The 12996-nt window shown below is 37.2% G+C and overlaps 1 protein-coding gene across 4 annotated transcripts; it reads right to left on the bottom strand.

Annotated features, from left to right (window-relative positions):
- On the bottom strand, positions 1-5380 carry LOC104213010 (uncharacterized). Of its 4 annotated transcripts, none has more exons than XM_009762382.2 (7): positions 5364-5380; positions 4342-4582; positions 3996-4208; positions 2761-2877; positions 2605-2676; positions 1688-2017; positions 1-248 (listed from the first exon to the last, which is right to left on the bottom strand). In XM_009762382.2, the coding sequence occupies exons 2-7, from the start codon at positions 4384-4386 to the stop codon at positions 168-170; spliced, it is 858 nt and encodes a 285-aa protein (XP_009760684.2). In that variant the 5' UTR covers positions 4387-4582; positions 5364-5380; the 3' UTR covers positions 1-167. The 4 variants fall into 4 exon arrangements, with proteins under 4 accessions (XP_009760684.2, XP_009760687.2, XP_009760688.2 ...); XM_009762385.2 differs by lacking the exon at positions 5364-5380 and adding an exon at positions 5174-5200; XM_009762386.2 differs by lacking the exon at positions 5364-5380 and adding an exon at positions 4866-5125.
- Between the last annotated feature and the right edge of the window lie 7616 nt (positions 5381-12996).

Here is a 12996-nt window from a genome sequence, read left to right as displayed (position 1 = left end):
TAAGCAAAATATTCATCATATTAAAACATAGGTACCCAAAATCCCATATCAACCAAGATTCAAGTTTAAGTTGGTGCGAGTTATTCACCAATTACAACACACAAAAAACATAGTTCATCCTAACAATTACAACACAAGAAAAACTAAGTTCATCCTAACAATGATTACTAATTGTCATTTGCTCCGCTTTCATCAAAGGATCTTCTTGGCCTAGTTGGTGACGGAACGCCATCTCCTAAATTGGGTGCCTGCATAAAAAAACTAATTAGTAGTGAAAAACTCATATCATGCCAGTATTTTGCAAATACAGATAAAAAGTATAACCCCCACAAATAACGAGCAAAAGTAATACAAATTTGCTATTTATGAATCATTATTATGAGAAATTGGCCAGCTTTTCAAAATATTTACTTCTAGTCATCTAAAATTCGGTGTTAAACTTGAAATCCAGAGAAAAATATACTGTTTCATTCGGCAAAATAAGGAAAGTAATGCAAACAAATTCACACGCCCCACCCCTTGCGCCATTACATATGGGGACAAGAAGGAAAAACAAATAAACATCAAGGTTACGATGCTCTTACAAGGTCTGTCGTAACAGATTCTACCCCTGCAATATCACAGTTACAAATGTCAAGTTTCAAAAATCTTTTCTTTTTTAAACTTCGTGCCTCGTTACATATAAATTGGGGCAGAGGAAATACCTTGCAAACTTATCTAATAAGCCAATTGAAATTAAAACCTAAACTATACTACATATGTTTTGGTTCTAGCTAACACTTCCAACAAAAAGTCAAATGAAAGTAATCAATCAAGACCGGTTCTTTTCTGGTTCACCTTCCTATCTCAGCAACTAAGTACATAATCAAAGTAATGAAATCACATGCAACTCCAATTCAAGAAAAATCCATGATCAGATGAAGCAACAAGATCAAGAAGAACCCAAGTGATCAAATATTAGAGAAACAAAGAGTCACCCACCAAAACAAACAGAAAAATATTCTAAAGATTGCATTTTTAGACTAAATAGAGATTTTAAAAAAAGAGAAAGATAAAGGGACCTCAACAACTCGAGTGGCATGGCCAAAACCATGACCAGTTACATAGTAAGCAAAGACAAGTGGGCGTTTCTTGGACTCCTCAGTACCCATTTTCTTGATTTATTTTCTCTCTGCAAATTTGTTTTCTGTTCAAATTCTTAAAGAAAACTATGAAAGTGAACGCGGAACTTCAGTGCCTCTTAATAGGAGGAGGGGTGTTTGAGTCACCCCTCCTGAATTAGTTCATTTCAAATCCTTTAGTTAATGCATGAACTAATATTTCCGCGTTTAGATACATAATTTCCAGATCAATTCAGTGTAGATGTGAGCTTAGGTACCTTATAGTACAATGCTTCCTTTTCATACTCTTCTTCTTTTGGTGAGATATATGTATCAAGTCGCGGAGAAAGTTTTTTTTGAAAACTACAGTTACTGGACATATAACATGATTTCTGCATTAACCTTTTGTCGTTAAATGGTTTCCTACTTCATACCTACAGAGCATAGCTCTATACTTCACAAAAACAAAATTCCACTATTTTTTCTGCAAATATAACATGACCTATTGTTATTTCTGCAAATCAAAGCTAACTTTAAACATATTGTCAAATTGAATGGGCAAACAAAGAAAAAATAAGCACTTGTACCTGTGCAGGAGTCGGAAATAAGTGAGCAAACTCCTCCGGGATATTTTCAATTGTCATTTGAAATAAGCTAGTTAGTGCATTTAATTGTGATCTCATATTTGTCATCTCTTGCACCCATTGCGGAGGTGGAGCACTAGCGCTAGATGAGCTCATATAAAAACAACCACCTCGGCATGATGTTTGCTTGAATACTACAGTTGGAACTGCACCCATGCCTAAGCCTTGAACATGGCCAGGGTGCTCGGGACCGAAGACTACACCAAGCACATCATTCAGTGAAATTTCTGCCAGATTTTCTGGCCTTTGTCTTCGAATTTCTTCAATTCTTTCCTACACGAGGGACAAAATATAAATTACAAAAGGAGAATCTATAAAATATTAAACAGAGCTCCAAGTATGTTCAGAAGCAGACCATTCAAAGTAATCTATAAAACATTAAACAGTGCTCAAATGGTTTAGTATTTCAAGTCCAAATCAGGTGGAGATCAAACCAAAGGAACCAGCTAAGAAGAAGAAAAGGAAAAATAAAGAAACCTCAAGTGGTGTTAAGCCAAAAGTAGCAGAGAAAAGTCGAAAGGTGGAATTATGCAGAAGATAATACTCCATCCGTTTCAATTTATGTGAACCTATTTCTTTTTTAGTCTGTGCCAAAAAGAATGACCCGTTTCCTTATTTGGAAACAATTTACCTTTACACAAAGATTTATAGCCACACATAATATATGTGCCTCATTTTAGACCACAAGATCAAAAGTCTTCTCTCTTTCCTTAAACTCCGTGCCCAGTCATATGAGTTCACATAAATTGAAACGGAAGGAGTAGGTTTTATTAAGCACATTTTTGAATTTGAGAATTAGTATTATGATTTTAGATTTCATAAATAACATTTATCCCAATCTCCCTAGCTTGATCATTTACATAACTCCCATCTTTCCTCTTATGAGTCTCGGTCCACACTTTGCCTCGATCAACTTCTTTTCCCATTTTCTTCTGAAATTTTAAAAAAGTAAACTTAGTTAATTAAGAATATATTAATACACAAAACGTATCGGTAAGTATGTCATATTAAACTACCATCAAATCCCTTCTTCTAGCCAGACTCATAGCACCACTAGTATGAGGAAGTGTTAGTTGTCCTCGAATCCGTTGATTTCTCAAGCAAAGCGCCCACGAGTCAAAATAGGAGAATTTCTGTTACATATAACAAACGACAAAAGAAATAGTATAGATGTTAAGTTCTATGGACTTAAAGTTCATGTAAAAATATTTATATAATCTGTCCACTTAAAAGACACTTGTAGGTCTATATAATACGCATTTATTAAGTAGTAGTAACCAAGAATAAAGGATAGGTAATGCAGTTTAATATATTGTGTGTCAATTAGACCCTAACTAGACATACTGTGAGGTTTTCTAATAATTCATTGGCATAGCATTAAACTTCTTACTTCTATTCAGGTAATCTGTCTATTTCATGATTTTATCCCACTAGTTATGAAGCCAAATTATTGACAAAGAAATCAACTCCTATCCTTTGTCAATCTTCAAATTTCAGTGCCCATTTTTACAACAAACATTATCTAGAAATCAATTTGAGATTCTGGTACTATTCCTTATCTAAGAGCAAGTCAGTCTAGCTTCTTACTTATTCACATTTCCCATACAGTTCCTCCAGATTTTGAATACCTTTGTCTTCGATTATCTAGGAAACAACTTAACAGAGTAGATTACTTTTACTTTATTTTAAGTTTTAATTCATAAATATTCGCACAATATCTTGAATGATGGGTAAGAAGAGAAAGTTATCACATAATAGTTGCCCAACTAGATTCTAAAACTAGTAATTCCATTCTTGAATATATATAAGAGCTTCTGAAATCAAAGATACATACTGACACTATGCACACTTTCCTCTTCCATCTTTCTGGTTACAAAAACTACACAGAGAAAGGATGTATTCTTCTTGCTTTATTTCTGAGCACATGTTCAACAGCTAGAACCTCTTATTTTATGACTTATAATCCAGCAGAATGTGAAAGGGAACTTTGTTGACTGATTCAAAATCAAAATCCCCATATGGATTTTACCATTAAGTGGTACACTTGTATTATTTTAGCATAAACTTGCGTGAAACAAAGCAGAGGAAGAAGAGAAAGAAGAAGAAGAAGAAGAAGGGAAAAGAAGAGAAGCCACAGCAGTGGCAGAGAAGAAGCAGCAGAGACAAGCAATAAAAGAAGAAGCCACAGTAGTGGCAGAGAAGAAGCAACAAAGACAAGTAGTGAAATAAGAAGAAGAAGAAGAATACAAACCTTTGTTTCCCCTTTGAACCGGTAGTTAACATACAATGCCCATTGGTCCATGGGAATGCCTTCTGGAGCATTCTTAATGATATCTTCTTTGCTCAATAATGGATCCTCGGCCTCATGCCATAGTTTAAGCCTGAATTCCTTCCACTTTTTGTTAAGCGAATTGTTAAGCCAACCTTTTACCTTTTGATGATCACTCCTAAAGAAAAATCGAGACTTGACAAAAATAATATATGTTAGTTTACTGTTGACAGAATTTCCAATCAACAACACAACAACTCTTTCCGACAAAAATCTAAGTAAAACAACTATAACACACAAACTAAGCAAAAGAATTAAAAGGCATTACCAATACAAAATCATTAACAACACGGTGCACAAAAGGTTTAGGCATTAATTCCCAACTCTCAAAGCCAATTAGAAAGTAGCGAGGATTGTAGCAAGTCCCCCCCAAAATCCTGCAAGAATGCAGGCTGATTTTCCAATAGGTTGAGCAAACTCATCACATTCTATAATTATGCGCGATTCATTCTCCAAGTTATGGATATCCTGAACTTTCAACCTAATAGATTTTATCACTTGATGTTCATCTGCAACAAAATAAAGATCATATTAAAATATTAATCGAAGAGTTGATCCTATAAGTGAATCCTTATCAACTCTCAAGTTGATCAAACAAGGTAGAAACAAAATTTGTATGGGCATGCTTTTCTAAGTGAAATTCAGTGACACACACATACAAAGTATCAACTATCTCATAGATATACACAAGAAGAACTTTAGCATTAGGAGAATTCTCATATTTGGGCAACACCAATCCAAATTGAGGAAACGGAGCAATATATACTTTGGAAAATGACAAGTGACGAATACCTCTTCTTGTTTCTGGTGGGATAACATGCACGCTTTAGTTATGTACTGGTTGCTATATTTATTTCCTTCACAGTGTCCTAACATTTCGTAGCAAAACTAATTTGATAAAAACCTTCTATTTTTCAATTCATTTGCCATTATTTGGCATCTTAACACACTAGGAAAAAATAAGGAAAAGAAAAAGATGCACTGTACTTCGACAAGCATGGACTTCAGTACAATATTTAGAGAAGAACAAGTTAACAATTAAAGAATACACATCATTCCAGATTTGGAGATGTACAGAGGTACAAGATTTGAGACTCTACAGCTGATTACAATATTGAGACTCTACAGCTGCTGAATTATTTCAGTACTTGTTTCACCACAGAGATTAGTCAAAGAGTATTTGTCCTATTTCTTTCTCTCTACATAACTGCATAAGTGCTAGTTGTATTTATCTAGTGACAAATTTACACTGATAGTAGGTAACTCAACATTAAGAGAGAATCAATTTACCTTTAAAAAAGAAAGCAACTCAAAAGAAAGGATAAAGTTAACTGACAAGAGCTATATCTATCAAATACAACTTTATCGATGTCGATCCCAATAGCTTTACCAGTTGTTTTAGATTCCTTGGCTACCTATCAAGGCCATAAATGATATTTAGGTTGATATTAGCATAACAAAAACTAAAAATGTCAAAATTTAAACAAACACAAACTTAATTGAACAGAAAAGTAACAAAACTTGACACAAAAATAAACGAAAAATAAAATAAAACTATTAGTAGAAATTGACAGCTAAACAGTGAAATCGACGGCCGAATCAATAAAATTGATTGCCAAACGGTGAAATTGATGGCTTAAGCAGTTAATCGACAGCTAAAATCAGTGATTTAAACTGATCTTCGTCCAATACACACACATGCACGCATAAAATCAATGGCTAAAACAGCAAAATCAAAACCTAAATCAGTGAAATTCACGGCTAAAATCAGTGGTTCAAGCTGATATCCATCCAATACACACACATGCATGCCTTAAATTAGTGAAATCAACGATATTTTGGAAGTAATTACACGAACGACTTGAAACCGGAGACGTAAGCGAGTACTTATCAAAAAAGGGTTATTTATAGACGAATTCAAACACATTACCTTAAACAAGTTATTATCTGATCTCCTTAAATAAAAGTTAAAGGATTTGGGAGAATCATTAACGGATATAAATGTCTTACATTACAGTAATTTAGGGGAATCACTGTTTAGAGAGAACGAGAGAGAAGGTGTAGAGAGAGAGAAGGTTTACAGTGATTTGGGGAATCACTGTTTTGGGGATTTAGATGTTTGAATGATATTTACTCTGTTTAGGACTTTAGGTGTTTGAATGGATTACATTACACTATAGTGATCAAAAAATGTTTAGGGCTTTAGGAGTTTTACGGAATAATAACATTAAATATTAGCGGAAAAGAATTATTAAAATTTTTGTCTAACTAGCGGCGGTTTAGAACCGCCGTAATTGTTAAAAAAATACCGATTTTACATTACGCACTAATGGCATCTAGAACGCTGCCGTATTATGATATATATTGCGGCGGTTTTATTGAACCACCGTTATTTAACCGCCGCAATAATTCCAGTTTTTTGTAGTGCGTCATCTAGATTTTCATTTTGATTTTCTTGCAACTGTAATTTCTTCGTCTTTCTTCAAAGTCTATATACTTTTTCAACTTACTGTTAAGAACCAGATAAGGAACCTGACCTATTTGGATTGCTGCAAGCTTTAACGAATTCCAGCTAAAGGTGAACTGCTACAGCTTCAGGAGCTAAGAACCAACACAAGGACCTGATACTCTTGTGGTTTCCTCATAGCAGTACAAAGTCAATTGGACATAGCTGGAAATGAAGTGACCGACGACACTATTTCTGCCGCACTGCACTACACTGTCAGCCCACTCATTCTCTAACCAAATAAAGTACTCACATCATTTCAAGTGATGTGATCAAGAAGTACCCAATGAGCTTTATACAAAAACATCACTAGAAGGGTTCTGTTTCTCATTCAAGCCTCTTGCAAAAATAGAGAAATCAATCTTCACAAGCTTGAAGAACAAGGTTGAATGCTAATACAAACCAGTTCCAAAAAGATAGATTGTTTTTGTCCTAGTTGAGTTGTAACCTTGTTATTGTACTTACTGTATCTCCTAAACCGCTTACCTAGAAGCATTCTGATTAGGAATCCTCTTGTAAATTCGTAAACTTGTTGAGTTTATGTTGTGACTAGATTTAGTCATAAGGAAAAGTCTTTGTAATCGTATAGTTACAAAGTGGCTAGTGGTGATAGCTTCATAAGTTAGAAAAAGTCTTTGTAACTAGGATAGTCACAAAGTGGCTTGTGGTAAAGGTACCGCAAGTTAGTTGAGTAAATCCTTTGCAATAGAAAATATTGTAAAGTGGCTTGTAATAGGTAGATTACAATTTAGTGAAGTTAAAATCTTAGAGGTGTAGGTACTGGTTTTTTGATCCCCTTGTGTGAGATTTTTCCACGTAAAAAAACTCCTCTGCCTCATTTACTTACCGTTTTATTAAGTGCTCTCAGTAGAACCTCATAGAGGACCAGACACTTTATGATTTGGTGGACCCACACAAACTAACAATTGGTATCAGAGCAGGTTCCTCCTATCAGGATAACACTTAGGAAGGATCCTCATGGTGGCTCCACCAAAATTTGAAGAAGGTCAATCCATATACCGAATCCCAAGTTTGATGGACAATGCTATTGGTGGTAGAAAGATAGAATGCACGATTTCATTATGGCTGAGTATTGTGAGCTATGGGATATCATTTTCGATGGTCCTTATGTTCCAATTAAGGTACTAGATGAATTTCCATATTCAATGGCAAAAACCAGCAAAGAATCCACTGAAGCAGACAAGAAAGCTGTGGAGAAGAATTTTCGTGCTAAGAAAATTCTAGTATATGGAATGGGACCTAAAGAGTATGATAGAATCTCAACCCGTGACACTGCAAAGGAAATATGAGAAGCTTTGCAAACGGCTCATGAAGGAACAACACAAGTAAAACAGTCTAAAGATAAACCTAATACTGGTGATAGTTCCTTGATGGAAGTTGAAGGCGAGGAGAGTGAATATGACTCAACTTTTGCTTTGACAGCTCAATCAGATGATGATGAAGACAATGGCAACAAAGAGGTAAACTTCAGGGACGTTTAGAGAAATCTGAAATCTTATTCTCCAAAAAACTCATGTGTTTAGCTGATATTTTAATCATCGCCTTTTGTAGTCTTGCAGAGGATAGGGATTCCTTGATCTTAGAACTAGAAGAATCTTAACATACTATAGAAGACTTAGTGGTTGCAGTTATTGACCACAAAAAAACCATTGAAATCCTTAGAAAAGAAAAGAGTAATTTGTTGGCAGAAATTGTAGACCAAAGGGAAACAATAGTACAACCATGGACTAAGTCAAAACCTAAAAGTTCTGAAAGAGGAAAGGAGATAGCAAGTGAGGAATACCTTAGGCTTGAAGATGAGGTGAAAGCTATCAGATGTATGATGCGTGCTGAAATTGAGAAAAACGAGCTCCTCCAAACCAATCTAGAAAAAGTAATGAATGATCTTGAAAGGTCTCTAAAGCGGACCTCGTCCTCAGAAGCTACCACTGCCTTTCTCCTAAATGATAGTGAAAAAGGCAGGGAGCAGGGTTCTAAAGGGAAAAAACTCCTTACAACCCTCACAGTAAAAGTGTCATTGTCTTTGATAACTAGACTCGTATCTAATGTAGGAACACTGGACGCTTCAAGGAAAGTGTCCAGTCTAAGAATCAATCAGTTCAGAAAGACAAAGTGGCTGCTGAAACCGTGACCACAAAAGAGGGACCAGGTTCCACTCACAAAAAATGCACATTACCTGCATGGACTAAAAGAGCTTTTATTCATCCTCTTGCTTACTACAAGGGACCCAAACTTGTTTGGGTTCCTAAAACTAACTCCTAATCTCTTGTGCAGGGAACAGTGAAAGGAAGCAGACAACAATAGTTCATGGATAGTGGATGTTCGAAACACATGACTGGGAACACCATAGACTTTCTTTAACTAAAAGCCCTGCAAGGAGGGAGTGTATCCTTTGGCAATGGCAAAAAGGGGTACATTCTTGGAGTTGGAAAAGTCGGGAAGTCACTCACTCTTCTATTGAAAATGTGTACTATGTGAATGGGCTTAAGTACAGTCTCCTAAGTGTTTCTCAAATTAGTGATAAAGGAAACAAGGTGGAATTCTTGTCCAAAATATGTACAGTCACTAACCTTGTAATCGGTGAAATAGTACTAGTGGCCAAAAGATACAAGAACATCTATGTTGCTGATTTTGAATCTTTACAGAACAGTGATCTGTGTTGTCTGAAGGCGGTTGAAGATGATACTGAACTATGGCACAGAAGACTGGGCCATGCAAGCTTTTCCCTTCTAAACAAACTAATTCAGAAGGACCTGGTCCATAGTCTGCCTATGTCACAATTCAAGATTCAAAAAGTCTATGATGCCTGTGCTAGAGGAAAACATGTGAAGTCCTCCTTTAAGTCTAAAAGAGATATGAGCACCTCAAAGCCGCTTGAGCTCCTGCATATGGATCTATGTGAACCTATGAGGGTGCAAAGCAGAGGAGGAAAGAGATACATTTTCGTAATCGTGGATGACTATTCCAGATTCACATGGACTCTATTTCTCAGAACAAAAGATGAACTATTTAAGTATTTGTGGCCTTTGTGAAGAAAATCCAGGTGAAGATGGAGTCTAGAGTTGTATGCATTAAATTAGATCATGGGATAGAATTTGACAATGTCAAATTTGATGAATTCTGCTATAAAAATGGCATCACTCACAACTTCTCAGCTCCCAGAACTCCTCAACAAAATGGAGTAGTAGAAAGGAAGAACAGAACTCTAGAAGAAATGGCAAGAACAATGCTGATTGACAGTGGAATTGCAAAGAATTTCTGGGCTGAAGCTGTCAACACTGCCTGCTACTTAGTGAACATGTGCATGATCAGATCACTTCTGAACAAGACCCCGTATAAATGTTGAATGGAAGAAAACCCAAGCTGACTCACCTAAGAATATTTGGATGCAAATGTTATATTCTCAACAATGGAAAGGATCAGCTTGGTAAGTTCGACGCCAAAAGTAATGAAGGAATATTTCTTGGTTACTTTTCTCACAACAAGGCCAGGCTAGTGGTCCAAGGCTATAATCAGGAGGAAGGGATTTACTATGATGAAACGTTTGCTCCAGTGGCTCGCATGGAAGCTATCAGAATTCTAATCACTTTTACATCTCATATGGAATTCACCTTGTTCCAAATGGATGTCAAAAGTGCATTTTTGAATGGATTCCTTAAGGAGGAAGTCTATGTGAAGCAACCCCCAGGGTTTGAATGTCATGAGCACCCTAAATATGTGTTCAAACTGGACAAAGCTCTGTACGGGCTAAAGTAGGCTCCTCGAGCTTGGTATGAACGACTGTCAAAGTTCTTCGTAAAAATGGTTTTAAAAGAGGGAAAATTGACAACGCTCTTTTTTTAAATAAACGAGGAAGGAACCTGCTCATTGTTTAGGTTTATGTTGATGATATCATTTTTGGAGCAACAACTGACTCTCTATGTGAAGAATTTGCAAAACTTATGGGAAGTGAATTTGAAATGAGCATGATGGGAGAATTAAACTTCTTCTTGGGTCTTCAAGTAAAACAGTCCCCAAAGAGTACTTCTATTTGTCAGCAAAAATATATTAGGGAATTTTTGAAGAGGTTTGACATGGAAGCATCAAAGGTGATAGACACTCCCATTGCAACTACCACTTGACCGGACATGGATGAAACTGAATCTCCTGTGAATCAAACAATGTATAGTGGCATCATTGGGTCTCTCCTCTATCTCACTACCAGTCGACCTGATATTGTTTTCAGCGTGGGGTTGTGTGCAAGGTTTCAATCAAATCCCAAGTAATCTCACTTGAAGGCTGCCAAAAGAATACTGAGATATCTCAAAGGAACGCAGGACCTTGTGCTATATTATCCATCAAGTGACAGTTTTAATCTGATTGGGTATGCTGATGCAGACTATGCAGGTTATCTTATGGACAGAAAAAACACTTCTGGAATGGCTCACTTCCTAGGATCATGTCTTATCTCTTGGGGTACAAGGAAGCAAAATTTAGTGGCTCTTTCAACAACTGAAGCAAAATATGTAGCTACAACATCCTGCTATGCTCAACTTCTATGGATCAAGCAGCAACTAGAGGATTTTGGGGTACTCACTGAGAGTGTGCCCCTTCTATGTGAACACACTAGTGCACTCAACATGGCTAAGAATCCAGTTCAACATAAAAGGACAAAACATATTGATGTGAGGCATCATTTTCTGAGAGATAATGTGGAGAAAGGGTTGATATGTATGAAGTTCTGCAACACAGAAGATCAAATTGCAGACATTTTCACCAAAGAACTAAGTAGGGAACAGTTTGAAAGAGACAGAGTAAAGCTGGGACTGTTGAGGCCAAATTATGAACCTGATTCCTCTTTGGCTGGCTTGTTTCCTTAAGAAATAACTGGCTCAAAGTGTTTTTTGGCCTTGTCTAACTCACTTCAATACCGTTACAGGTAAACACGTATGATGAGCATAGAAGCAATAGATGCAGTGCATGACTGATAAAAGAGGATTGATTCTTTTAAAAAAAAGGGAAGAAGAAGAAAATGCTTTTTCAAGAACCAGGTTCTTGTACTAAAGGTTAGTAGTTCTGTGCATCATTTTGATACATGTCTTAAAGAGGGTACAAAATACAACTGCCATGTCATCAACCTTTCAGATCCTGCTATCACACCCCTTCAATTCAAAATGTTCCATCTCCCTCTGAAACATTGCAATTCTCCATGTCCAACCGCCGTTCAGAACCGGTGCCTATTCCTCTCCCTTCATAATTATCTTCTCCTTTTAAAAACCCTCTCTTCTGCCCTTCTTAACCATAAGCCCTACTCTAGATTCACCCAAAAGGAAAGGATCATCACACCTCTTCTTCCAATGGCTGAGAAAACTTCTGATCTCTCTACTTCAGCTGTAACTACCTCTGACCCATCTATAGAACCTCTCATCTTCACTGAGCCTTCGTCACCCTCTATCACTCCTACTGCTGCAGTCACACCTTCCCCAGTTTCCCAATTTCTTCCCAACTCAGAAACCCTTGAAACTACTATTTCATTTTCCCCATCGTTTGCTGTTCCCACCAGTCAAACCCTAAGTAGAGAACAAGGTCAAAATACTGAGTTCACAGAGGGTTCTGCCATCGTTGCCGCCAATTCCATGGTTGTGGAAGCACCGGTTGAAGAAGAGAAGGATGTCATAACTGTGTTTGTAGTATTCGCTGATGGGATATTTCATGAAATTACTTTCCAGAAAAATGAGTCACATAGTGTGGGGGAAGAAAGGGCCATTATGGCTGTTGAAGGGGATGCGGTAGCAGATACTACTGGGGCATCACATGAGGAACTTGGTTCCTCTCCGGAGGACCCAGGTCAGGACTCTCATCCCCAGGAAAGTGCTATTCTTGCATTCGATGTTGTGCCCCTGGAAATTCAAGCACCTGAAATGCGATCTAGTGATGAAGAAGACCTGGACAACGTGGCCCTTGATGCATTCATAAGTAAGCGAAGGGTTGTCTGCACCCCTGAGTCTGAAATCAAGCGACCTTCTACCAGGCTTCAAGTCAAAGTGGCCTACGACTCTGCTCTCCAAAAGAGCAAGAAGAGCAGTAAGAAGAAAAGAAGAAAGTTGGTGAAACACGATGTACCTGTAACTGATGAGGCTATCCCTGTAGTCGAGGTGGAAGAGGGAACTCCTGAGGAACCTGGTTCCCTTGTTAGGCGGTCCTCGAAAACGGCAGAGCCTGTTTCAATGGAGAAAAGGTCAACATCTAAGTCCAAGATGACGGAGGTAGTGAGTGATGAGGATATACTAGTCAAGTCCATGGGAAAAGGCAAATTCAGTGGAGAAAAGCTTAGGAAACACAAGTCTGAAACTGTCGAATAACCTAGTTTTGGGAAGAAAATGAGAAGTGAAGTCTGCCTTGGCTTTGAGTGCCTGA

Source organism: Nicotiana sylvestris, chromosome 8 (genome assembly GCF_000393655.2).
Source record: "Nicotiana sylvestris chromosome 8, ASM39365v2, whole genome shotgun sequence".
In the NCBI taxonomy this organism is placed as follows: domain Eukaryota; kingdom Viridiplantae; phylum Streptophyta; class Magnoliopsida; order Solanales; family Solanaceae; genus Nicotiana; species Nicotiana sylvestris.
This window is presented reverse-complemented; position numbering and strand designations above follow the sequence as displayed.

Excerpts from the sequence above, each read along its gene's own strand:
- LOC104213010 (XM_009762382.2), bottom strand. The coding sequence starts at position 4,386 with ATGCCTAAACCTTTTGTGCACCGTGTTGTTAATGATTTTGTATTG. Across the intron at positions 2,878-3,995 it reads GGTTCAAAGGGGAAACAAAG|AAATTCTCCTATTTTGACTC; the intron begins GTTTGTATTCTT and ends TATATGTAACAG. Across the intron at positions 249-1,687 it reads TATTTCCGACTCCTGCACAG|GCACCCAATTTAGGAGATGG; the intron begins GTACAAGTGCTT and ends TTTTTTATGCAG.